The sequence below is a fragment of the Phalacrocorax aristotelis genome, chromosome 7 (genome assembly GCF_949628215.1).
Source record: "Phalacrocorax aristotelis chromosome 7, bGulAri2.1, whole genome shotgun sequence".
In the NCBI taxonomy this organism is placed as follows: Eukaryota; Metazoa; Chordata; class Aves; order Suliformes; family Phalacrocoracidae; genus Phalacrocorax; species Phalacrocorax aristotelis.
In genome coordinates, this window is record NC_134282.1 from 30,184,752 (window position 1) to 30,210,321 (window position 25,570).

General features: G+C 55.8%; 1 protein-coding gene across 2 annotated transcripts; it reads left to right on the forward strand.

Moving 5' to 3' along the window:
- The first annotated feature begins 5,051 nt into the window (after positions 1-5,051).
- On the forward strand, positions 5,052-24,089 carry TRPM2 (transient receptor potential cation channel subfamily M member 2). Of its 2 annotated transcripts, XM_075099619.1 has the most exons (33): positions 5,052-5,428; positions 6,979-7,245; positions 7,585-7,670; positions 8,161-8,329; positions 8,803-8,983; positions 9,370-9,536; positions 9,979-10,159; positions 10,700-10,761; positions 10,992-11,192; positions 11,556-11,658; positions 11,894-12,015; positions 12,508-12,858; positions 13,324-13,461; positions 14,155-14,284; positions 14,586-14,731; positions 14,895-15,007; positions 15,113-15,326; positions 15,900-16,018; positions 16,309-16,441; positions 16,582-16,753; positions 17,237-17,420; positions 17,681-17,862; positions 18,013-18,145; positions 18,264-18,351; positions 18,982-19,069; positions 19,505-19,656; positions 20,208-20,284; positions 20,376-20,477; positions 20,795-20,881; positions 21,068-21,173; positions 21,732-21,833; positions 22,346-22,462; positions 22,738-24,089. In XM_075099619.1, exons 2-33 carry the CDS (start codon positions 7,051-7,053, stop codon positions 22,861-22,863), a joined length of 4,527 nt encoding a protein of 1,508 aa, XP_074955720.1. In that variant the 5' UTR covers positions 5,052-5,428; positions 6,979-7,050; the 3' UTR covers positions 22,864-24,089. The 2 variants fall into 2 exon arrangements, with proteins under 2 accessions (XP_074955720.1, XP_074955719.1); XM_075099618.1 differs by having other exon boundaries at positions 14,895-15,326.
- The last annotated feature ends 1,481 nt before the right edge of the window (positions 24,090-25,570 follow it).

Here is a 25,570-nt window from a genome sequence, read left to right on the forward strand (position 1 = left end):
TTTGACAATGGGTTGGCTTTCATGGCACCAGTATTGCTGGGGTCAAATGGGAGCCACATTTTTTGAAGGGGAAAGAGGGTCTTTGCTCAGGAGCTTGCACGGCTCGTTGACAGGGCTTTAAGAGGTGAATGGGAAGGGGGAATATATCAGGCTTGCTGGGGCAGGCTGTGGGATGATACACAATGGTTAGAGGGATGGGCTGCTAGTATGAGCCCCCAACCTGTTGTACAGAGACATGCTGGGGACACTGCAGCACAGTCTAAGTCTTGCATAGATGAGCTGGGGCCTCCTGAGGTAGTAGGAGCCAACAGGGAAACCCTTGGAACACCTCGAGGGAAACAAGGTGTGTTCCACTAAAAAGGTGACATGGCCGGCAGCCCTGATGAAATGCCTCTACACAAACGCTCACAGCATGGGAAACAAACAGGAGGAGTTGGAAGCTACTGGGCTGCTAGAAAGCTATGACCTGATCACTGTTACTGAAACTTGGTGGGGCAAATCCCACAACTGGAATGTGGCTATTGATGGCTACAGGCTGGGGGACAGGTGAGGAAGGAGGGGCAGAGGTGTTGCTCTCTACATCAAGAAATGATACAGTGTGAAGAGCTGTCCTTGAATAACCACGAGCAGGTCGAAAGCTTATGGGTAAGAAACAGAGATGGAGGCAACAAGGGAACCTTGTGGTTGGTGTCTACTAGACTGCCTGATCAAGGGGAGCCTGTTGATGAAGCCGCCTTCCTCCAGCTCCAGGAGGCTTCATGCTTGCAGGCTACCAGGGGACTTCAACCACCCCAACTTCTGCTGGAAAAGTAGCATGGCAAGCTGTAGGCAATCCAGCAGATTGCTAGAATGCATTGAGGATAACTTCTTAAGCCAGGTAACAGCCCTACCTGAGGGGATGCAATACTGGACCTCATGGTCCCTGATGAAAGTGAGCTCATCAGTGGCATCAAGATTGAAGGCAGCCTGGGCTGCGGTGATCACGCACTGGTGGAGTTCGCACTCCTGAGGGATACAGGAAAAGCAAGGAGTATAGTCAGGACCCTAAATTTTAGGAAAGCAAACTTCCAGCTCTTCAAGGAGTTAGTTAGAAGGACCCCCTGGGAAATGGTCCTCAGGCACAAGGGAACAGAACAGAGCTGGCAGATCTTTAAGGATGTGTTCCATAGAGTACAAAAACTCTCAGTCCCCAGATGTAAGAAATCAGGCAAGGAAGGGAACAGACCAGCATGGCCAAGTTGAGACATGCTGGTCAAACTAAAGAGCAAGAGGGAACTGCACAGGCAGTGGAAGCAGGGACAGGTATCCTGGGAAGAGTATAGGGACACTGCCAGGTTGTGTAGAGATGGGGTCAAGGAGGGCCAAGGGAAGGCTGGAGCTGAATTTGGCAAGGGATGCAAAGAATAACAAGAAAGGCTTCTACAGGTATGTCAACCAGAAAAGGAAGGTTAAAGAAAGCATACTCCTGCAATGAACAAGAATGGTAACCTAATATTAACAGACAAGGAGAAGGCTGAGGTACTCAACAGCCACTCTGGGAGTGTGCAATGCTGGCACAACAACCAACAGCAACAGGGACTGCCTGAAAGGGCCCGAGCGAACACGGAGGTGCGAAGCATGCTGCCACTTTGCATCACAGGGTCTGTCTCGGAGGCTGCGGGAGCTCCCGGGTGTGACCCTGCCTGCGCCCCCCCTGGTCCCCCTGACAGCTCTGTGATGTCACCAGAGGGTCACAGTCACTCCACGACGTCCCTTGCGATGGGCAGCTATAAATGCCAGCGTCACGTACTGCCAGCGGCACATGAGACGTCGAGTCCTTTGGGCAGCACCCGAGCCATTGAGTCCTGCCAACAGCACACCAGACGTTGTGACCCTCCAGCAGCCGAGGAGCCACTGAGTGCCCCCAGCGGAACGGAGCCTTCGAGGCCCGCAAGCGGCACCCATCAGAAGTCCTGCCAGCAGCAGGTGAAACAGCAAGTCCCGCCAGCAGCTGACAGGACACCGAGTGCCAGCAGCAGCCCTGGAGGCGTCCAGGCAAGACCCGGCGGTGCCGGCAGCGCCGGCAGCCGCCAGGAGGCCCCAGCGGGGGGACACCTGCCCCATCTGCTTGGGTCCCCTCGAAGGCCCTGCCGGCGTGGACCCGTGCTGGCATGCATTCTGCCATGCCTGCATCCAGCGCTGGGCTGCCACCGCCGTCGCTGCCACCTGCCCGCTCTGCCGGCGGCCCATCGAGGGCATCCACCTCCTGCAGGTGGAGGATGACCAAGCTGGGGTGGCCCGCCATCGCCACGGACGCTTCCATCCCTACGTGGGGCCGGGGCGGCAGGGGCAGCAGCGGCAGCAGCGGGGCCGCAGAGGTCGCCGGCACCAGAGATTCTCCGCTGAGCCTGGGGAGCGCAGACCCTCTGCTCCCCACCAGCGTGTCCGGAGACTGTCCTGGCAGTGGGACAGCAACGGGCACAGCCGGCTCCGCTCCCCTTCGCCGGAGATCAGCGAAGATCCATCGTGGCTGCGGAGAATCCAGGAGGAAGAGCCAGGCTCTGGGGACCACGCGCGCCGCCTGCCTTGGCTGCGCTTCTGAGAGGGTGGCTGGGCTCCCCCGGGGGCCCTGTGAAATAAAAACACTGGGAGTGCTAGGAGGGGCCACGCCTGGTTTTTTCTACCACCTGGTTTGCTTGTCCCTGGGGGGATTAACCCCTGGCCCTGCCTGGGGAATGGTGGGTGGCCACAGTGGCTCCACCACAGATGGTCCCCTCCTCCCAGCCAGTTCTGGCCTTGTTCTCCACAGGCCAAGAGATATCTTTTCATGAAAGGCCTTTGGAAGAGACATTCTTCCCACGAACTCCTTGCCCAAATGTTGTTTTTGTGGTGTTTGGGGAAGATGCAGGGGGTACCACCTTCCCCTCGCAGCCCAAGGCATGTGTCATCCCTCACTAGGTCATTTTAGTGCCTTCCCAGCCAAGAACTGACGCTTCCTCTGTGCTCTGCAGCAAGGTTCCTTGCCAGGGTAGCACCACAGTGGCTTCTCTGCAGACTGAGACCTGGCAAGGAGAGGGGCTCCCACAGAGCCAGGGTAACCATCGGGAGAGACCTGGAGCGAGGGACTGATCCCAGAGGATGCTCTGCAGCACTGACAGGAGGTTTGCTCCTCTTTGGCAGAATTCTGCTTCACAAATATCAGTCTGGCTGAATTTGACCTGGGGTGTGGGATGTGTGTGGGCACAGCCCCCACGGAGCAGGCAGAGCCCTTCATGGTCCTACCTTGTTCCTCCCATTGTCACAAATGGATGTTAACTTGCTGGGATTTGCTTTCAGCCTTGCTGGGTTTTAGCTGGGCTTTTAGGAGGAGCAGTGGGAACTGCCCCAGCATGCAGGCTCCACATGGGTCCCACCAGGCCATGGTGGTTTTGGCATATGCAAAAGTGAAATAAAAGCCAAGGTCTCCAGAGAGCTAGCCAGCCAAGAGCGGATGAACATTCACATTTATGTGTAATTAATGTGCAGTTCTGACTTCAGTTCTTTTGGCAGTGTAGAGTTAATTACAACTGAACTGTAAAGCATTGCACATGGATTTTATTTACTGCCTTATTAGTGGCATCTGTTCTCCCAGCAAAATGCCTCAGCTGTTTGCTCTTGTTCAAGGAAAACAGAAGAACTCATTGCATAGATGGCCCAAGCTAACTTGCATGCTTTGGCTGGAAAGCAAGCTTAAGGACATGATCGCACCACTGCATTTTCCTCTGGACCCTAGTTGTTAGTGCATTGCGGCAGCACCTGAGCCCATCGCAATGTGAATGGTAGCACAGGGCTTCAGCCCCAGACCTAAAGGATATGCCAATGTTTGAGAACCAGCAACAGCTCTCCCTCCTCCCAGCTGTCTCCCAGCCCTGCCCCATGATCTTTTACAGTCTTCTCCAGCAAGAGCCATCAGGGATGGCTCACGCCTGGTGCTGCAGGACCCTCGGCTCGCTCTGAGTTGCAGTCACCCAGGCTGTTTGGTGTACCTGCTGCTGAGCCACAGCCGGCCAAATCGCTCACTGCTGCAGCATCCACTGCCTTGGCTGCCTTCCTGGCCTGGCTTTGCTGCTTAGCACATTTCCTGAGGAAGACGAATGCTGGTTTTGTTAAGTGAATTTTGTGGCAAACGTAAGTTAAGTGGCTGCAAAGCCAGTTCATTTAGGGCGTGGGGAATAATGGGAGGAGGAGACCCTCTGAAACCCGGAGGTGGGAACCACCAGCTGAAAGGCATTTGCTGCCTGTGGTGTGTCAGGGAGGTTCTTCACCCATGGCTTGTGTTATGAAAATTTGCACCTGGCCTATGCCGACTGAGGCAAGAGGCTGGGATGCAAAGCACAGAATTACAAGGGTAAATACTTATTCATATGCATGAGGTGTCCCAGCCAAACTGAGGTACCCCGAATGTGGTTTTACACAGGATTCTTATACCCTTCAAGCATTCAGATGCAACATGACTGGACTAATCACTAGCAGCCACACCACCAATTTCCAATCACAGTAAAACTTTGCAAAGCCAGTCTATTTCTGCAGCATTCTTGTACTTGTCTACTGATCCCAGGCATCCCTGGAGTCAGTCTTTCTTAAGCTACTGATCTATGACACCAGACGATGCTGGGAGGGTTTCAAAAACATGTCAGAGGGGCTGGGATGCTGGCATTATCATGGTTGTACCAGGGTATCCTTTATCCTTCATGGACAGCTCTAAGCTACTATGAAGCAAAGTCATTCTTTCCAGGCTGGGCTGCCCTTTCATTTGTTTTACTTAAGCATGAACAATACCAAAGTCTCCAGTGAAATTCTACTACCTCATCACATCATGGTGTATAACTTACCTGTATAAATACATATATAAAAATAAAGTTAATAGATATCCATGCTATGAAGACGGATTGATATAATAGGGAAGGGAATTTTCATAACGCTTGCCAAGCCTGTGATGCAGCAAAGCCTCTCCATCAGAGCTGCCACTCCTTTCCTGCAACATCTGTGTGCCAGGGCGCCCCTGTCCCCCGAACAGCCCCAAGAGGGGCTCAGGCTTGAGTGTCTCGCCCTGTGTGGGGCTGACGGCAGTGAGTGGCAGGCTGTGCGCTTGGAGGCTGCGGGTGGAAATCGCTGCTGTGGGCTACAGGGAGCGTGACTCAGCCGGTTGAGCAAACTCAAGACTTGCCTGGGCGCTGCAGCTTCTCGGCAGGGACCACTTCTGCAGCCTGATTTGCTGGGAGGCTGCCAGCCACTCTGCCATCTCCTCCTCTGCAGGCAGCTCGCAGGCAGCTCTGCCCTATTCTCCACTCATTGTCCGTGTCTCCATTGACAAAATGACCCGCTGGAGGAGAGGGACACGGGGCTGAATCCCTATGACAGGCACGGAGCAGAGGAGCTGGTGATGCAGCCAGAGGATGCTGCAGGAAAGGTACAGGCAGCCTTGCTGATGGTCGTGCCGGCAGAGGGGCAGTGGGGGGTGGGCATGGCTCACAGGCAGTGTTCAGCACCTGCAGTCAGGGCTTTGCACCCCTGTCCTAATGGGTGCTGTGACCACCCTGTGCAGCCAAGAGGTGACCTGACCTGCAGGGTGAGGGGCCCTGTGCTGCCTGCGGTGGGATAGGCTGCCAGGCAAGCCCCTCAGGGGTGCAGCCTCCCTCCCACAGTGCTTCCCAAGCGGGGCGGGGGGGGGGCACAGGCAGTGTGTGCTGCTGGAGAGGCTTTGCCCTTGGTGCCAGCGCCCTTGAGAACAGGTATTCTGTTTGTTGACCCTCGGGGTGCCTATGGTGTGAAAGTCTTTCCTGCATGAGCTGCTTGTGGCCATGCCCCAAAGTCCCACCAGCCTGCCCGCCCTGGAGGGCCAGGAACAATAATTAAGGGTGTGTTTGACCTTGTTTAGACAGCTCTTTCTCAAGCAGTTAGATCAGCTGTATGTTGTTCTGATGCAGAAAGCCCGCCTGTCAAAAATCTGTCTCCTAAGGTCAGGTCGGTTGGGCTGCATACTTCCTGGAGGGAGCCTGTGAGGGATGATCCTAAAGGTCTTTTCCAACATAAATTATTCTATGATTCTATGAGACTGCCAAAAAGGCTTTTCCTTGCTGCTCCCTGCCTGCAGCAGCGCTGAGCCTGAAGGAAAGAGATGTGAAGGAAATACAGTGGTAGCCATCATTTTTCTCTGCCACTCCTTGTCACCCCTAAGGGTTTGATGCAGAGTTTGGCTTCCAGAAAGGCAGCCAAAATCCTCCTTAAACACAGGCCTGCTGACCCCACAGCTTCACCAGCCCCTTACCTGAGTGCTGTGCTTCCTCCATTACCTCATCACAGCTCCCCTGAGAGGACACCATTCCCCTTTGGGCTCCAGAGGCACCCAGCAGCTTTTCCATCCTTGCTCCAGCAGCGCACCAGTCTTAGCAGTTCAGGAGCTCAGCAATGGGGGCTGTGAGCATTTGGGAGGGCTCACAAGTTTTGCATCCCCTGCTATACAGCATGTGTGCACCTCGTTTTTTAGCTCTGGGCTCTCAGGGGACCTTTGCAGTAGGCATGAGATCCCTGCTATGGAGGAGTGCCCTGTCTCTGCAGTCAGCATATTGATACAGATTTTCCAGGCAGGGCCCTGCTTGGGCTGCTTCCACAACAGACCTTGTTTCTGCTCTCCCTGCTGCCAGAAACATTCCAGCTGCTTGCAGCTGAGAGCAAACAAGGAGACCTGCAGGCTGGCAGAGGCCAGGCAGCAGAGCAGTCAGGCCAGCAGCTCTGCTGGTGGGCAGAGTGTGTCAGGGTCAATTTTTGGAGGCTGACAGGCTGCCTGAGGCAGCACAGTGCATGCTGAGGCTGTTTCACTACCCAGGTGGTCCTGGTGTCAGGACCATGGCGCAGGTCCAGCAGGCTTCCTGTGGACATCTCTCCACCCAGGGAAAGATGGACAGGATGCCCCAGTGCTTTAAGACCATGGGTATCCTTCCTCTTTTCTGCTGCACTCAGGATGGAGATGTTCAGGACCTCCCAGCTTAGGAACAGGAGAGAGGAGGGCAAGCAAGGCAAGACACAGCAGCCATGGCCACGCGTGGCCGGCGCACCAAGGTGCTCCCCTCCGAACTGAACAAGGTGTGCCCTGAGAGAGGAGACAACCCCGCCACACACCCTAGAAAGATGAGCGACTTTGAGGTGGTCCCCAACCTCCAGCAGAGCAGTAGCAGTGTCTCGAAGAGCAGACGGAAGGCACATTTCCCCGCTGGCAGCAATGAAAAGGTAAGTTCATGGGGTGCTTGAAGAGGGGGAGGTTAACCACACACGATGGAAAAGCGTTAATGAGTTATCTGTTGACTCATTAACTGGAGCATTAATAACAGATCACTTTGGTTTTAGGGACAGACAGAAAAACCCCGAATATCTGAGGCACATATTTCATATTTCCTGTCCTTGGAGTACACCTGGCTTTTTCCTTGCAGATAGCAATGGAGCTTTTCTTCCTTCACATCAAAAGAAGTACCCAGATATGCTCCAAGCACCAAGGGGTCTGGCCCCTGGCATAACTTCTGGCCCTTTTGCACAAACCCTGACCCCTTGCTGCTTTTCCTACTTCCTCAGGAAAATCTCATCTCATGGATTCCTGAAAACATACGGAAGAAAGAGTGCACCTACTTTGTTGAAAGTTCCCAGACATCAGATTCTGGGTAAGTCAGACAGTTCCTCATTCCCCTCCCCTGCCAGGAAAGCAGAAGGGGTGTTTGGTGACAAAGCTACAGCACCGGAAAACCACACCTTTCTGTCAAGGGACCTGGTGTAAAGGCGATTCACAAATTCCTTTTTGACTAGTTCTTCACCCTGCTATCACCTGGGTGATATCCCGTGTCCCTGTGAGGAACCTGGATGCTTTCACATGCAGTCATTTCCATCCATACTTCATCCAGAGCAACATTAATATTTCTGTCCTAAACCTCCAGAGGCAGAAATACTAATTTTTTGCTAAATTTTCCCCCAAACGATGCCTTTATTTCTGCACAAGTTCTGAGATGGAGGACGAGCTGTGTGGGAATGCCAGTGCCTGTGGTGTTCTTAATGAGAATGCCAACACCTCCTGCCTGGGCTAAGGCAGGTAGGCAAGCTGAGCTTTGCCTTTTGGGTTTAGATTGTTTTTGACAAAGTTGGTGGTCTGTGTTTCAGGAGAATTGTGTGCGAGTGTGGCTATCTCAGGGAGCAGCACCTGGAAGATGCTGCCAAACCTCCCATCTTCCTGGGGAAGGAATGGGACCCCAGCAGGCACATCCAGGAAATGCCAACAGATGCCTTTGGTGATATCCACTTCACCGGCCTGGGACAGAAGATGGGGAAGGTGATCTGTTTTTCCCATCTGTGGTGCACAGGGAGCCTGTGGGTTCAGGTCTTTCCATGGCAAATGAAATACGAATATTTCCCTCCTGAATGACAGGAGGCTAGGAAAGCATGGAAATGCCCCAAAGGCAACAATGACCCAGGCAGAAGAAGGGGTGTGGGACAGGATCCCTCCTCTCTCCCAGCCCTGTACCTAGTCCCTTTGTGAAACCATGAGACTGATCATGCTGTGAGGTCCATGCTTTAAGGAGTGGCTGTTCCCTGTTCTTGTCCTGAGGTTAGTTTCCCTTTGGTCCCATGGAAGCGAATGAGTCACACACAAAGACCTGCGGCAGCAGTAACAAGACTCTTCTGGGAAATGGCATGGGAAGCCCCTGGTTCTTTGCTGGGACAGGAGAAATTGTGGTGGAGGTGCCCTGTTACCCTGACCCTGTTGTTTTTACCCAAAACACATGTATGCTTTCTTTTTTGCAGTATGTGCGCGTCTCCTCAGATACCCCTCCACGGGTCATTTACCACCTCATGACACAGCACTGGGGCCTCGATGCACCCAACCTGCTCATCTCTGTCACCGGGGGAGCCAAAAACTTCATCATGAAGCCAAGGCTGAAGAACATCTTCCGTCAAGGGCTAGTCAAAGTGGCTCAGACCACTGGTAAGAGATGCACAGGCTCTCTCTGTGATTGCAGCAGAAGAGGGGCCTGTCATCTGGCCATGCCAGGTTCAGTGAGTTGGGTGCTGTGGAGATGCAGAGCTGGCCCAGGAGGCCTGTAGATCCCTGTCTGGACTACCACTACCAGGGATGGACTGTTCTTGCACAATTGCTGCAAATAGGCTCACAGGGAGGTGTACTGAGAGATGCAACACTGCTGAAGAATGCATCTCCGGTGCTTCTAGGGCTTGATGTAGTGGGCAGGGAAGATATCTTCTGGGGGGTGGACCATCTCTGAGGACCAGGTGTTCCTGCAGCCATATAGGGAGATGCTAGGAGATTGCTGTGAGCAGAGCATCTCCCTTCCCAAGCCCCTCTCTGACCCCCAGGGGCCTGGATCATCACAGGGGGGTCCCACGCTGGTGTGATGAAACAGGTGGGAGAGGCAGTGCGAGACTTCATCCTGAGCTGCAGTCACAAGGAGGGCGAGATTGTCACCATTGGCATAGCTACCTGGGGGACCGTGTACAACCGGGAGAGCCTCATCTGCCCCATGGTGAGCCAGAAAGCATTGGAGATGTGTTTGATTTGCCTATGCCTGGACTGCCAGGGTAGTCCTGACAAGGACTGTGTTGGGAATGGGTGCTTCAAGAAGTGTCTGAGGCTGGCTGCCCTGGTAAAACCCATCTGCACCAGAAGGAGTGATGGTTCTGGGCTGATGTTTGCTGAGAAGCCCCTCTACCCTACCCAGTGTCTTGTGTAGGTGCTGCTCTTCTCCTGGGAGGAACCCTTGTGCGTGTGAGGGCAGGTAGAGCAGAGACAGAGGAGCATGGGGAAAGGCTGACATGAGGACTGCAGGAGGGGCAGGGAGGGCTGTCTGGCCAGACTGTCCCCACTTGCTGGCCTGCTCCTGTCCCACATGCTCATTGCTTTGGGCATCTGATGCTCCTCTGCAGCCCTGCCAGGCTTTTCCCAGAGTCTCCTCCTCCACCTTACAGGGTGGCTTTCCAGCTGAGTACATACTGGATGAGGAGAACCAAGGTAGCCTGTCATGCCTGGACAGCAACCACTCTCACTTCATCCTGGTGGACGATGGGACCCATGGGAGGTATGGGGTGGAAATCCCCCTGAGGACCAGACTGGAGAAGTACATTTCGGAGCAGACCAAGGTGAAAGGAGGTAATGGCAACACATAGCCAGGACTGAGGCAGGCAAGGGCACAAGCTGGGATTGGCCATCCATTGTAAGGGGTGCCCATCCTGGCTGCCAGTGAGAAGGTAGGCTGTGGCTTCCCTGCAGGATCCAGGCAAGGGATTTGAGAGGATTGTCATAATAAATGTGGAACCTGGTTTCTCAGTGACACAAATCAAAGAGCCTTTCTCTGCCAGATGCTTGACTTATGGGGTCACCAAAGAGGTCCCCAAACCTTGTGATGCTGAGCTGATCAGGGAGAGTAATTTCTCCCAAAGGGCCATGCCTCCCAGGGGCCTTCCAGGTGGTATCTTCCTGCTGTGCAAATGACCTTCTATTCTAACACATGCACGCACATGCTCCAGCAGCATGATTGCCAGATAGTCTCCCCTCTCTCCTGGAGCCTGTATGTCAGGGGCAGTGCTCCCACCTTGCCTTTCACACTCCATGCTCAGAGGAGACCGCATTCAGCTGCATGGTGGGTGCCTGCCCCACAGGGAAGTGACCCTGGGCTCTGCTTCCCCACAGGCGTCACCATCAAGATCCCCATTGTGTGCGTGGTGCTGGAAGGAGGTCCAGGGACGCTTGATGTAAGGAACTGCTCCTGCATGGTCCCAACAGAGCTGAGAGGATGTGGTGGTGGGAGGGGGAAGCTCCTTGCCAGGAGTGCTCCTCTCCAGTGTCAGTGTGAGCATGGTGCAACACTAGATGAAATGCAGCCAGATGGGAGTGCTGTGGAACATCGGTGTGGGTCTCAGGCTCAGAGAGGGTCTACTGGCCTCCGGGTGGGATTAGGACCATCCTCCCTCCTCTGTTGCAGACCATCTACAATGCCATCACCAACGGGACTCCCTGTGTGATTGTGGAAGGGTCTGGGCGTGTGGCCGATGTCATTGCACAGGTGGCCAGCCTGCCTGTGCCCAAGATAACTATTGCCTTGATCCAGAAGAAGCTGAGCATGTTCTTCCATGACACCTATGAGCTCTTCACTGAGGGCAAGCTGGTGGAGTGGACGAAGAAGGTGAGCCTCTTGCAGGCAGACATCACCTCTTGCTGAACTTGTGGAAATCAAAGGTGTCCCCAGGGGTCCTTGCCCATGAGCAGCACGAAGGTTAAGACTCATCTTCCACTGACCATCCATCTCCACCCAGCCATGCTCAGCATTGTCCTGGTGGGCACTCCAAGGGCCTGAGCTCTGCTCCTCTGCTGCCTGCTCCCTTTAGGTAGAGAGGTACCACTTGGGACCTACCCTAGCCAGGCTGGGAGACACAGAACAGGGAGTCTGCAGGCAACCCGAGGGGAGCCCCACACAGGACAGGGGAGTGTGGGAAGCAGCAGAGAGGAGATGCAGCTGCTGATTGCTTGCCCACTGCTCTTCTTGTAGATCCAAGACATAGTGCGAAGCCGGCAGCTCCTGACCATTTTCAGAGAGGGCAAATATGGCCAGCAGGATGTGGATGTGGCCATCCTCCAAGCCCTGTTCAAAGGTGAGGCATGGGGACCTGCTTGGAAGGATGGGGTGAGATGAATGGAATGGGGTCACAAGCCACCTTCTGCAGCTGCTTGACTTATGAGGTCACCAAAGGGGTGCCTCAACCTCGTGATGCTGAGCTGACCAGGGAGATGTTTCGCCCAAAGGACCAGGCATCCATGGGGGCTACCAAGTGGTATGTCTTGTCATGTAAATAATCCTCTGTTCTAACACACGTACTTTGCATGCAGCATCCCGAAACCAGGACCACTTTGGTCGTGAGAACTGGGACCACCAGCTGAAGTTAGCTGTGGCCTGGAACAGGGTGGACATTGCTCGGAGTGAGATCTTCACGGATGACCATGAGTGGAAGGTAAGGGAGTACCTGTGCTGCTTGTCTGGTCAGGCTTACAGCTTGTCAGGTCCCACTGGAGGACTGTGGATATTGAGGGCACTGTTCACCTCAGTTGTGCCTAGGGAGAGTTTTTGAGGGCAGTCAGTCTCCCCATGGCTGAGATCCAGCTGAAAGCACCATGATCCTTCAGCTGAAGAGTTGTGCACAGAGGACAAGCCTGTGCAGGCCTGTTCATTTGTACAGTGCATCCTCATGAGCTGGGGAAAGAGGGTCTACCCTCTACCCTACCCCATCCCTCCACCCAGCAGCCAAGGGAGCAGAGGGTTTCACTGCCCAGAAGTGTGTCTCTGGGTCATGTCCCACAAGTCCCAGTATGTCCCAGCTGCTCTTATGCACCGAGAAACTCCTTGTGTGCTCAGGGATTAAATCTTCCCACCATCTGAGTGAGGATCATGGTGGGGCCCTGCTTTGGGGCCATGGAGCCCCTCACCTCTACCTCTGGCCTGCCAGCCCACAGATCTCCACCCCGTGATGGCAGCTGCCCTGATCTCCGACAAGCCAGAGTTTGTGAAGCTGTTTCTGGAGCAGGGAGTGCGTCTCAAGGAGTTTGTCACCTGGGACACCCTGGTTTACCTCTACAACAACATGGAACCATCCTGCCTGTTCCACAGCAAGCTGCAGAAAGTCCTGCTGGAGGAGAGAGAGCACACAGCTGGCTCCAAAATGACAAGAATCCAACTGCACCATGTCTCCCAGGTGCTGCGAGAGCTCCTAGGCTGCTCCACACAGCCTCTCTACCCAAAGCCCAAGCACACAGACCGGCCCCGGCTCTCCATCCCTGTCCCGCACATGAAGCTGAATGTATGCATCTCCAGGTTATGTGGTGGCAGGGTTGCATTAGGGAGGGGGATGCTGGCTCAGAAAACCATCCTGGAGGTTGCAGCTGGGTCTCTGTCCTCTTGCCTGCTCAAGAATCCCACTTAAAATCCCTTAAAGGCCTGCCCAAGTCATCTGCCCCACATTCAAGTGGAATTCCCACCTTTCTACCCCTGCAGCACCATGTAGCTGCATGCCTCTGGTGGGCAGGACCCAGTGGGGTGGGTGCACTGGGCAAGATTGGCACACCCCAACATGATCCTGGCCCCATAAAAAGTGGCATTTCCAGAAAGAGTCCAGTCCTGGCCACCCCACTATCTGCAGCAAAGGACCTTCCATGAGTAGTGGAGGCAGGCACCCAGGGTTTGGGGGTGGCTTTGTGTTGAGGGGATCTCTGCTTTCTACAGCCTCTTGGCATCTTAAGAAGTTTGACCATCGCATGCCTTGCAGGTTCAGGGGTCAAGTCTCCGGTCCCTCTACAAGCGCTCTGCCAACCGAGTCACCTTCACCATGGACCCAGTCCGTGACCTGCTTATCTGGGCTGTGGTCCAGAACCGAAAGGAGCTGGCAGAAATCATCTGGGCCCAGGTATCTCAGCCCAGAGCTGTTGGTCCCTGCTGAGAGGCTCAGATGGATCCAAACCTCCCAGCCCCAATAGGAAAGATTGTTTCTGCTGGCATTAGGGATAGCAGGCAAGATGGCCCATGGCAGTGCCTGAGACTGACCCCCAGCCAAATGAGAGTCAGCTAGTGAGCCTGCAGACACTTGATGTTTATCCCCACACCACGACGCCAGATTCCTCCCATCCCAGGCAAAACATGTGCTGTGGGCAGAGGCGATGTGCCTGGGCAAAAGTGTGGTCTTCCTTGCAGAGGCCAAGAGAGGGCTCAGCACACCGCAAACAGGACACAGGGGGCATGGCAGCTGGGGTGGAGAAGGCTTCCACCCATAAACAGCATCCCCAGGGCAAGAGGCAGTGTGGCTGGCAGCACAGTGAGCAATGCAGACCCATGGAGTCACACCATCCTGTCACCCAAGGCTTCCCACTAGGAGACCAGGGGTGTCCCTGGATTCCCTGTGGCAGTGGGTTACCTACTGCCCCTGCACCAAGAGAGGAGCACAGCTCAGCCCTTGTATTGGCAAGCTGTTAGTCCTGAGCAGCTGTCTGCCTGGGACACCCTCCTTCCCTTCCATGGGAGCTATGGAGTGCTTGGCAGGACTGCCAGGACTTGCAGGGTAGGGCGCAGAGCCCCATGCTCTCTCTGGCCTCTTCTGCTCCAGAGCCAGGATTGCATGGCAGCTGCGCTGGCCTGCAGCAAAATCCTGAAGGAGCTTGCCAAGGAGGAGGAAGACACTGACACCACCGATGGCATGCTGGCCCTGGCCGAGCAGTATGAGCACAAGGCAATTGGTGAGCAGGAGGGGACCATCAATCCAGAACTGCGGACATGCCCTGCAGGGCTGGCTAGCTTTGCCTAGGAGGTGTCTGGGGGCGATGGGTGGAGTGGGTGGTGCCAAATGGGGCTCCCCTCGTCATGGTTGGGGTCATGGTGCTGCAAGGGCTGTGCCTGGGTGGTGGTGGTAGCACAGAGGGTGCTACTGTGTGGCGCAGTGTCCAGATCCTGCTGCAAAGGGTGGCTCTGCAGGCACCTTGCTGAGCACCAAGTTGGCCCCAAAGCTCAGCCTTGTCTCCCTGTTCCTTGCATGGCCAGGCGTGTTCACAGACTGCTACCGCAAGGATGAAGAGAGAGCCCAGAAGCTCCTCACTCGTGTCTCTGAGGCCTGGGGGAAGACAACCTGTCTACAGCTGGCATTGGAGGCCAAGAACATGAATTTTGTGTCCCATGGGGGTGTCCAGGTGAGTTCCCAGCAGTGATGCTTGGAGGGGAAGTGCCCAAGTGTCCCCTGCCCCAGATCCAGGGTTCCTTTTTGGCAGCGGTGGTGCTCTGCCCTGCAGCCCCATTCTGACAGGGACAGAGGGGGCTTCTGTAACCAGTGCTCCTCTTCCTTCCTCCTCACAGGCCTTTCTAACCAAAGTCTGGTGGGGGAAGATGTGCGTGGACAATGGACTTTGGCGGGTGATCACATGCATGCTGTTCTTCCCAATTCTGTACACCAGCCTCATTACCTTCAGGTACTTCTTGCATCTGGGGCACGTGGGCACCAAGGCTGGCTGGGAGAAGCTGCCGTGGCATCTCTCTGGGCAGCTGAGCCCTGCTTCCACCCCTGCTGCCCACAGGGAGAAGAGGCTGCAGCCCATGGGCTGCCTGATGCGCCTCCGAGCCTTCTTCACAGCACCTGTTGTCATCTTCCACATGAACATCCTCTCTTACTTCACCTTCCTTCTGCTTTTTGCCTACGTCCTGATGGTTGACTTCCAGCCATTGCCATCCTGGCGGGAGTACCTCATCTACTTCTGGCTCTTTTCCCTGGTGTGCGAGGAGACCCGCCAGGTATGGTGCAGGCAGAGCAGAGGCTGGGAGGAGGTGAGAGGAGGGTGAGACACCCCTCCAGGCGCTCCTGGAAGGTCCTGCGTAGCTCACATTCCCATGCTGCTTCCCATGTCACCATCCATTCAGAGAGGTCCCAGCACAAGGTACTGCCAGATCCCCATGTCTCTGAGACTGGAGAATCTCCTTGGCTGTGCCTGGTTTGGCCCTGGGTACTTGCAGAAAGTCATGATGTTTTGAGCTGAAAACGTCAGGAGACAGGGGGACCACCTCCTTCCTTGGGCATTTATACCCAGAAGCATTTCCAGGCTTTGAGTGACATTTGCTTTTTTTCAGCTTTTGCTTCAACATCTCAGTTCCTTTATTCACCAGAATAAAGAGCCCCATGTCTCAGGTATCTCTCCCCATGCTCCTTCCATGCCCCTATAGAAAACCCCGTAGGCTCAGAGTAACTTCAGGTAACCAAGAGGTTCCAGTGATGGCCAGCAGGTCTGTACGGTCCCTCCCCTCTGCAAGGCACATAAGTATCTTACAAGGCTTTCACTGAAATACTAACACCTCATCTCTTGCCAACAGCTCTTGTATGATCCAGATGGGTTTGGGGTTGTGAAAATGGCTTCCCTGTACTTCAAGGACTTCTGGAATAAGTTGGATATCTGCGCCATCCTAGTCTTTATCACAGGGCTGACTTGCAGGTGAGTTGCAGAGCCACTTGCCTGGCAGTGCAGAGGCTCAAGCCACAGCTATAAGCTACAAAACTAGTGTGATGTTTATGCAGGTTCTTCAATTGCAATTTCTTCTTCTGAAGGCCAATGAAGATTTTGTGGTCATTTGAGTAATTCTTGAGTAATTTGCCTCTGCTTTCAGCTGCTCACCCAGCACTCTGGGGAAGCTCACTGATATTGCAGAAATGTAATGCTGTGAGATCAGAAAAAAACCCACACTGGTGGCACTGAGATGTTCCTTTCCTCTCTTCTGTGCCCAGGCTGATACCGTCAACTTTATATCCCGGGCGCATCATACTGTCACTGGCTTTTATAATTTTCTGCCTGCGTCTGATGCACATTTTCACAGTCAGTAAAACTCTGGGGCCCAAGATCATCATTGTGAAGCGCATGGTGAGACCTCCCCTCACCCAGCCGGGGCGATCAGCTAGAGCAGCCAGATGACTGCATGGGACGGGTGTGCCACCCGTGTTATCCTATCCTGGAGTGGGGTTTGCTCAGGACCCTGTTTTGCTTCCCCTCTGTCTTTGCAGATGAAAGATGTCTTCTTCTTCCTCTTCCTGCTAGCAGTGTGGGTGGTGTCCTTTGGGGTTGCCAAGCAGGCCATCCTGATCCACAATGAGGAACGTGTGGAGTGGCTTTTCCGTGGCGTGGTCTACCACTCCTACCTGACCATCTTCGGGCAGATTCCCTCCTACATTGATGGTAAGGGACACCAGCCGGTGACAACGTGTGGCACAAGCAGGGTGGCTGTGACAAGGCTGAGGGGTACCAAGCTCATGCTGCAGTCTGCCTAGCTCCTGCCATGTTGGGCCATGTAAGTCCTGCACAGGGCTTCTCTCCAAGCACAGCATTAAGTCCAGGAGGGAAAAATGACAGGGCATGGGGATGGAGCCCTGCTCCAGCACATTGGGAGCATTGCCACCAATGCAAACCCAGGGACTGCACCTGCCCAAGTGGTCAAGAGAGCACACTAGCAAAGGCACAGGAGCATGAGTCAATCCAGTTTAGTGCCACAGCTGCAAAGCTGGTGGCAATGAACAGAGCACCTGCGATGATGCAGGTTGAGGTCACATCCCTGTCTGGTGCTAAGTTCCCTTGATGCTGGCCACTTTCAGAGAGCACAGTGGGCTTCCTGAGACACCATGAGGTTTGGCTGTAGTGGAGCCATGCCATGCTCTCTTGCAGGGGTTAACTTCAACATTGACCAGTGTACCCCTAATGGAACTGACCCCTACAAGCCCAAGTGTCCAGAGACAAATGAGGACAGCAAGAAACCCATCTTCCCAGAGTGGCTGACAGTCATCTTACTGTGCCTGTACCTGCTCTTCACCAACATCCTCCTCCTCAACCTCCTTATTGCCATGTTCAAGTGAGTTTGACCTGGTCCCATGGTCCTGACAGTGTACCAAGCTGGCTTTGCTTGTGGGCTTGGTCATGGCCAGGGCACTGCACTCTGAGAAAGCACGAGGAAGGTCTTGGGGCACATGCTGCCCAGAGCACAGGGACACTTTGAGGGGGTCATAGATATGGTGGAAGTAGTGGGTGCAGACCAGGGCTGGTAAGGCAGACGGGTAGAACCTGGGGCACCATCATCCCCACATCATGGCTGACACCTGGGCTCTGCCCCAGCTATACCTTCCAGCAGGTCCAGGAGCACACGGACCAGATCTGGAAGTTCCAGCGGCACGATCTGATTGAGGAGTACCACGGCCGCCCTCCCGCACCTCCACCCTTCATCCTCCTCAATCACCTGCAGATCCTGGTCCAGCGAGTCTTGCTCCGCAGGCCTGCCATGCGCAACAAACAGCTCAGTAAGAACCAGCATCTACCCTCCTGGCCTTTGTTACCTCCCCGGGGCACAGCATCATGCACCAAGGCATGAGACTTGGCATCTGGTGTGCAGCAATGGGTTTTGGGGTGCCCAGGGACCTGATAGCACTGCCGTCCCCTTCCTCTGGCAGAAGAGAAGCTGGAAAAGAATGAAGAAGCTGCCCTCCTCTCTTGGGAGATGTACCTGAAGGAGAACTACCTGCAGCACCAGCAATGCCAGGAGAAGCAGAACATAGAGCAGAAAATACGAGATATTGCACAGAGGTACCAGTGCTCCTGACACAGGGACATCTTTCTGTCCTCTGGTGTCCTGGGCAGGGAAGAGTTAGGATTAGTGCAGTGGTGGCTGCTGAGGGGGTTCCTCTCTGCACTGTCCCTCCAGAGTTGATGTACTGGCAGAGCTGCTGGACTTGGACCGGGTGAAGAGGACAGGGCTGGTGGAGCAGAGGCTGGTCTCTCTGGAAGACCAGGTGAGGCAAAAGCTGAGCAACTACCTAAGAAAGGTGGGGTTTTCCAAGGACTGAGTCAACTGAACCAGAGCACAAGAGAAAGCATTCTGAATCAATCCCCCTTCAAACAGTTTGATTTTCCCTGCCAAAACAGTTGCATCCGAGAGGAGAAGGTTTATGGGAAATGTTCTGTTTGACTCCAAAGTGGGAGTCAAACAGAACAGTGGGATGAAGGTGAGAAGTGGTGGGAAGAGCCCCTGCCTCCACAGGTCACACAAGCAGTTAGAGCTGACCCAGATCTTCTTGGCCCGAGAGGACCCTCCAGACCTTCTGGAGATGGGGGATTCTCCACCCCCCCTCCCAGCGACACTGTTCCACACCCTGCATGAGCAGTGGGGTGCCTGGGGAGCTGGACTGGGCCCTGGCATCTCCTCTCTGAGACAGCTGCAGCACAGCTGCTGTTTCCCTGGAGGTGGTTTTCCAAGCCAAGCATCAAGGCACAGCAAGGACCACTGCTTCCCTGGGGGATGAGCAGCCAGGAGCCAAGGATAGCAGGGCCTCCTGCCAGGGCTGTATCCTGCAGTACCTGAGCAAGGGAACCCAGGGAGCAGCTGGGGTCTGGGAGGGCTGACCCTCTCCTGTCCCATGCAGGTGCATCAGAGTGCCCAGGCCCTGAGGTGGATAATGCAGGCGCTGCAGGGCAATGGCTTCGGCTCAGGGGAGGATGTGCCACCTGTGGGTAAGCAGAGTCCACCTCCACCCCCGCAGCACTGGGGAAACCCAGAGCCCCATGCTGGCACCCATGGGGCTGCAGACCAGAGCTGCAGTTCTGAGCAGCCCCTTGCACTCCTCTGTTAAGTGGTGAGGCAGAGGCAGAAGCTTCTTTGGCCCAGGGAGGTTTGGGGGCTCTGCAAGACTGTCCAGACCATCCTGCAGCCTTTCTCACCCTCCAATCCAGAGCCCTCTCTGGAGCCCACGGCTGAGGCTTTCCACTGCAGCATCCCTGGGGAATTCCTCCAGGGCCTGCTGGAAGGGATGCCTGGGGCCAGGCCCCCAGGGCACATCAGCATCCCCATGGAGAGACCCAGCCAACCCCTTCAGCAGAGGCACAATCTGCAGGACTGGACTCAGCACCCTGCTTTGTGGGGCCTCGCTGTCTGTGTCTGCCTCACAGGCTCCAGCAAAGCCTTGGAGACGAAGGAGGCTGACCTGGAGGGGAAACCTGAAGATAGCCAGCCCCCATATCATGTGCTTGCCCGAAACCTTCTGTACCCAGGGTCTCACACCCTCCGCTTCCCTGTGCCAGATGAGAAGGTGCCCTGGGAGGTAGGAGCTGTGACCCTGGGCAGCAGGGCTGGGAGGGGGGGCACGGAGCAGATCCCAATGGCGGTGGGAATAGGAACAGACCCATCGTCACACCTGTGTCACACTTGGGAGCTCCTGTTTTTCCCAGCCCTGGGACAAGTGGCTTCCTGGAGCAGCTGCTCCAAGGCCCTCCCAGGGACAAGAAGCAGTGAATGGGCATAGTTCCTGCTGGGATCTGCAGTGCTAGGGATGCCTGGGGCTGGCTAGCTGGAAGACAGAGGGGACAAACACCCATCTCCACATTTCCTGAATCAGGGCTGGCTCAGGGTCAGGGACAGGATCTGGCACGGACTTACATGGGGACATGAATGAGAGTCACCAACCCTCCAGCTAAGACCCTGAGCTCAGCCCCCAAGGAGGGCCCAGAACCCTACATGCCTTGAGGAATGGTGCCTCGAGCTGGGCAGAGGAAGGGACAGAGGCAGAAAGTGTCCCCAGTGGTCCCAGTCCTTGCCTGCCACCAGAGCAGGGATGCAAGGCAGGGGAGCCTGACACAGCCCTGTGCTCTGCAGGTGGACTTCCCACTCTACGACCCTCCCACCTACTCAGCTGACCACAAGGACATGGCTGTGCAGGACCCGTTCAGCCCGTGAGTGTTCCCCTGTGGCTCCCCACTCTTCTGCCCCTTTCCCTGGGTGGCACAGCCAGCCTTCCCTGCCGGGCTGCCTCCCACCCCCCAGCTCCTTGGAGTTTCTCCTGAAGATCAACTACAACACCATGGATGGGCTGATTGACCGGCAGAGCTTCCATGGCCTCTACACTGTGCAGGATGGGCTGCCACTGTGAGTGCATCCGCTATGAGGGCAGATGGGCTTGGTGAGAGCTGGGGTTCCCAGCTGTACACAAAGCACTGGTGAGATGGAGAATCCAGGGGGATCTGGGTCCATCCATCTCCTTCCTGCTTCCCTTGGCTAATGGTGAGGCAAGGAAAATGGCACACATTGTCCTTAGGATTCCCCCCCCAAAAAAACCCCTAGCACCCAGAAGAGGTGTGGTGCAGTGGTGGGAAATTAGGGGAAGCAGTACAGGGCTTTGATCAACTTGGTAGGGTGTGCACAGGGACCTTGGCACTGTCCCAGCCCACTTGTCTCCCTGACAGGAACCCCATGGGCAGGACAGGGCTCCGAGGCCGCGGGAGGCTGCACTGCTTTGGGCCCAACCATGCCCTGCACCCTGTTGTGACCAGGTGAGTGCTTGGGGACAGAGAGGTATCCTTGCTCCAGGACAGGGCTGGGGAGGTGGAATGGAAAAGGGAGCACAAAACCACCTCACAGAGAGTGGGGCCTGGAAAAACCCACCGCTGCCCATTCAACCATTGCTGGGCAGAGGGGAGCTGAGTCCAGCTGCAGCATAACAGGGGCCTCTCTCACAGGTGGCGGAGGAATTTGGATGGGTCCATTATAAGGAAGAGCCTGAAGAAGATGCTGGAAGTCCTAGTAGCCCAGTACCCACTGTCAGATGTCTGGGCTCTGCCCGGGGTAAGAGCTGGTGGAAGCCAGCTGGCACAGAAGGGTCTGGGGAGACAGGACTGGCCCAGCCCCATGGCTGGATGCCCTGCAGAAAAAGAAGGAACACAGATGGGTGTCACGGCCTTGTCCGAGGAGGTACCTCTGCCCCTCCTGCAGAGCATCTGAGTGCAGGACTGCGCTGCCAAGAGTGCTGGGGGTGGGCAGTGGTGGGATTACATACCCCCACCCACCCTGTCTCCTTCTTCTCCCTCCTCCTCCTCCTCCTCCTCCTCCTCCTCCACATCTTCAGTTCTTGCATGTCCTTTGTGACATAAGACATTGGCGTAGCATCCTTTGACAGAGTGGTCCAGACGTTGAATCAGGCAAACTCAAACACATGCTTGGGCACAGCTGAGGGCTTCCAGCAGGAGAGGGAGGGAGGGAGGGAGGCACCACTGCTGCTTGCTCCCCCCACCAGAGCCTGTGGCATCTTCGGCAGTGGTGGCAACTGCCTGATGGCCAAGCTGGTGGCAGTAAAGGAGGCTGGGCTGATGGCAGGCCCCACGGCTGACATCTACTTTGGTGCAGGGGTCCCTGGAGCCAGGTGAGACGCTGCCACTGAAGCTCAAGTGGATCCTGCGCCGGGAGTTCTGGCCCCAGTTCCAGAACTTGCTGAAACAAGGCACTGAGGTGGGGGGGCACACAGATGTCCCAGCAGTACAGGGGCATGCAGGTGCTACAGTGGTGTGGGGGCATGCAGGCATCACCCTGGTACAGGGACACACAGGTGTCACGGTGGTACAGGCACATGGGGACAACACCACAGTACAGGGACATGTGGACATCATGGCGGCACAGGGGCACATGGGTGTCCCCAGGGTACAGGGTCAGGGTGCATCACCCCTTAGCCACTGCTCCTACCGGGGAGGAATGGCTGGGGCAGGCAGACACATGCTGTAATGGCCTTGTACCACGCAGCAGTCTGGGAGGCAGCCCAGGAACTCCAGGGGTGGGCTGCACACATAGGTGTCAGTGCTTACTGCGATCGCTCTCCATGGCTCCAGGTGCAGCGGGAACAGGGTGCTGGTCTCCAGTGGGGAAGAGGAGCTGTGGGGCAATGTCCCACCATCCCCAGGGCTTCTTGGTGCCCTGAGGGAGGTGGTGAGGGCTCTGCTAATGTGGCATTCCTTCACTGTGCACAGATACACAAGGGGTACCTTGACGACCCCCGCAACACAGATAACGCCTGGGTTGAGACGGTTGCTGTCAGCGTGCACTTTGACAACCAGAATGATGTGGAGATGAAGAGGCTGAATTCGGTATGGGCCCCTTGCCTGTGCAGCTCCCTGACCCAGCTCTCAGCAGGCATGGAGCAGGGGAGCCAGATGTCCAGATCCAGATCTTGCCCTCATCATGAGTGGGCTTCTCCTGCTGCATGCAGTAGAGGAAGAACATGGGGATGAACATGGGGTGGCACTGCACCAGGGGCCCTAAAAAGAAAGGGCAGAAGGTTGGGGACTGGAGGTGCTGTTGAGCATGGCTGGCATGGCCCCTCACCAGCAGCATGTATGTGATGTCTCTGGTCCCCTTCCAGTTCCTCCAGGGCTGCGATCCAGAGCTGTGCATCCGCTGGCAGGTGCTGGACAAGAGGATCCCCCTGCATGCCAACCACAAGGAGCTCCTGCACAAGGTCTCAACCCTTCTCAGCGCTTACTACTGAGTCCTTAAGCACAGGCCAGGGCTCCTGCTGCCCCAAACTAGGTTCTGGTTGGGACCTGCAGCTCTACCACACCTCACCTGTGAGACCTGGAGACTAGGTACTTTGGTTGCCTCTGTGAATATACATTGCAGGTCTCTGGGAGGAAAACTGTCCCCTCACTAGCAGTCAGGGGCAAGGGCTGCCAGGGCAGTGCCTATGCAGCATCCCGGTCACCTGAGGCACCAAGCTTAGCCCCAGCTTGTCTCTCAGTGCTTGCACATTGGGCACAGCACTAGCCCAGGGCTTGGGCCAAGCAGAGCCACAGGGCTGTTCCTGCAAGGTGTTCCTTCTCTCAGCTCCCACCTGCCCTTCGCTTTGGTGGGGGTACTGGGGACTTATTAGCTCCAGCTACCCCTCCACCCAGGATATCCATTGGCACCTCTGATCCACAGCTCCTGCTCCGAGCCCTGTGGCTCCACACCTCCCAGAGGATTACTCTGGAGAAGGCTTGGGGTCTTTTCCACCTAAAGCTCCTGACTGCCCTGCAAGTCACTCCTGTGGCAGTTGTCCCCATATCTCTGGTTGTGTCAGACCCAACAACGTGGTCCTGAGCTGTGATCCAGTGCTTCTGAAGGTGTGAGCAGCTCTTGGCTTATACACCTATGGTTTCATAGCTCCGCACAGGTCCATAGCCCTAGTCCCACACTGTTATGTGATCCTGCGTGTGTGTGCTGAACACTGTCTTGTACCTGAACTCCTTCCCTCTGTTTGAGCCAAGGCACCAGCTGAATGCCACCTGCCTGCCCCTATCCCCTTGCGCACATGGATGGAAGGGGGCAGCTTGCTGGGACCCAGGTGATCCATGCTCTGTGGTCCCTTGGGCAGGTCCCTTGGACAGGAAAGGGGACATTAGTGTGTCCATCCCAGACATCTCTGCTCTTACGGGGTCCTTCATTCACCTTTTCTGTTGCCTGTCATGAGGAGAACAAGGCACAGTGGAGATGTTTCTTGATAGCCCAGAACAGCCCCATGGTGGCATACTATGCCTGGTACTCCTCAGGGAGGGATTTCAGTTCTCCCACCCTCTCCCAATGGGTCAGACGCTGGCCAGCCAGGGCTGTTCTTACCACACTGGTGGCCATCACGGTACAAATGCAGTTTCACCAGTGATGCACTGGGACTTGTTGAGGCGGGGACAGACTGGCAATTTAGTCAACCCAGCGCAATAAACCATGTATTAAACAACTAAAGGCTGGTGGTCTGTTACAGCTGTTTAACCAGGGGCCATCCCTGGAGGCCATACTTGGAGTGCACTCCCAGGTGAGCCTAATTTGAGCGTTCCCATCCTCAATCTTGTTGCACAAACTCACTTTGCTTGCAGACTCACCCCCCAATGCTGGCTGCAGAGATGACTTGACAAATTTGGAGTCAACGTGAGGAGCTGCTGGAAAGCAAGCTGTGTGCCAAGGCAGTGGCACAGTACCTTCTCCAATTGCTCTTGGCCTGCTCGATGTCTGCTTGTGGTCTCCCATCACTGTGCTCTGCCAAGAGCCAGCGCAGGCGCAGGGAAGGCTGGGCTCGGGGCATGGCTGGGGAGGGAAGAGGCAATCGTGCCTTACAGCAGCTGATAAAGCTTCTAGACCTGCAGCCCCGAACCAGCGAGCAGCGACTACAGCCTAAGAAGAATTGCTGAAACCTAATTAGCATCAATCAATTACAGCATAGAAGGGCTCCAGGCAGCTGCTCACCCACAGCACCCGTGCCTGTGCTGCCTGGGTGTCCCCACCACCCCGGTCCAGCAGTCCTTGCCTGGACCCCCTGTGCTGCCACAGGGCACCCCCATGTGCCCCCCCACCCCTGCACCACTCAGTGCCACTGAGGCGGGGGACCATCCGTCCTAGAGGCCCTGGCAGGAGCAGCTGCAGCAACAGGTGGGGACGGCGCACTGCAACTGCAGCCACAGCCGCAGCCAGAGCCGAACTGAAGCAGAGCCGGTAAGGGACCCCTGGGACTTGACAGGGGGTGGCGGGGGGCGGTTCTGCTGCTGGGAGCTTGGTGGGGTGCAAGGTCCCCAAGGTCCTTGCCCAGGAAGGTACAGTTGCCCTCAAGCGCTGGTCAGGGCATAAGCATGGATCGGGGCTGGGCATCACCCCCACACACATTGGGGTCTGGCTGGGGTGGCAGAATGTGGTGGCTGCAAGCCCTCAGAGCCCTTCCAGGGACAGCAGCAGGGTTGGGCAAGCAGTAGGAACCAGAATCGCAAAGTGCATCCTTCCTTACCCCAGAGAGACTGGGCTGGCAGACCCTGGTAGCATTTGTAGGGCCAGAGGGATTCCAGGGGAAGTGCGACTTAATCTCCCCTGCAGGAGTGCGCTGTGCAGTCCCACACCCCTGGGCTGGTCCACGGGCAGGTCCACTGGCAGCATTCCTCAGGTATGAGCATCGCCCAAGTGGTTCCCTGAGGATGCTCAGACCTGAGGGATACTGGTGCTTAAAGGATGCTGTTATCAGGGGAATGCCATTATCAGAAGCATGCTGGTACCAGAAGGATAATGACCAGTGCCCAGCTGGTCTTCTAGTGAGATTGCCAGGGACAATTGCATTCCTGAGTGAAAGGCTCCCAGGTCCTGCCAGGGTCCCATACCCCAACTTTCCTCTCCATGGGAATCTCTTCCACCCAGCCTGACAAGGCAGCAGGAGAGGTGTGAGTAGCACCAAAGGGCAGAGG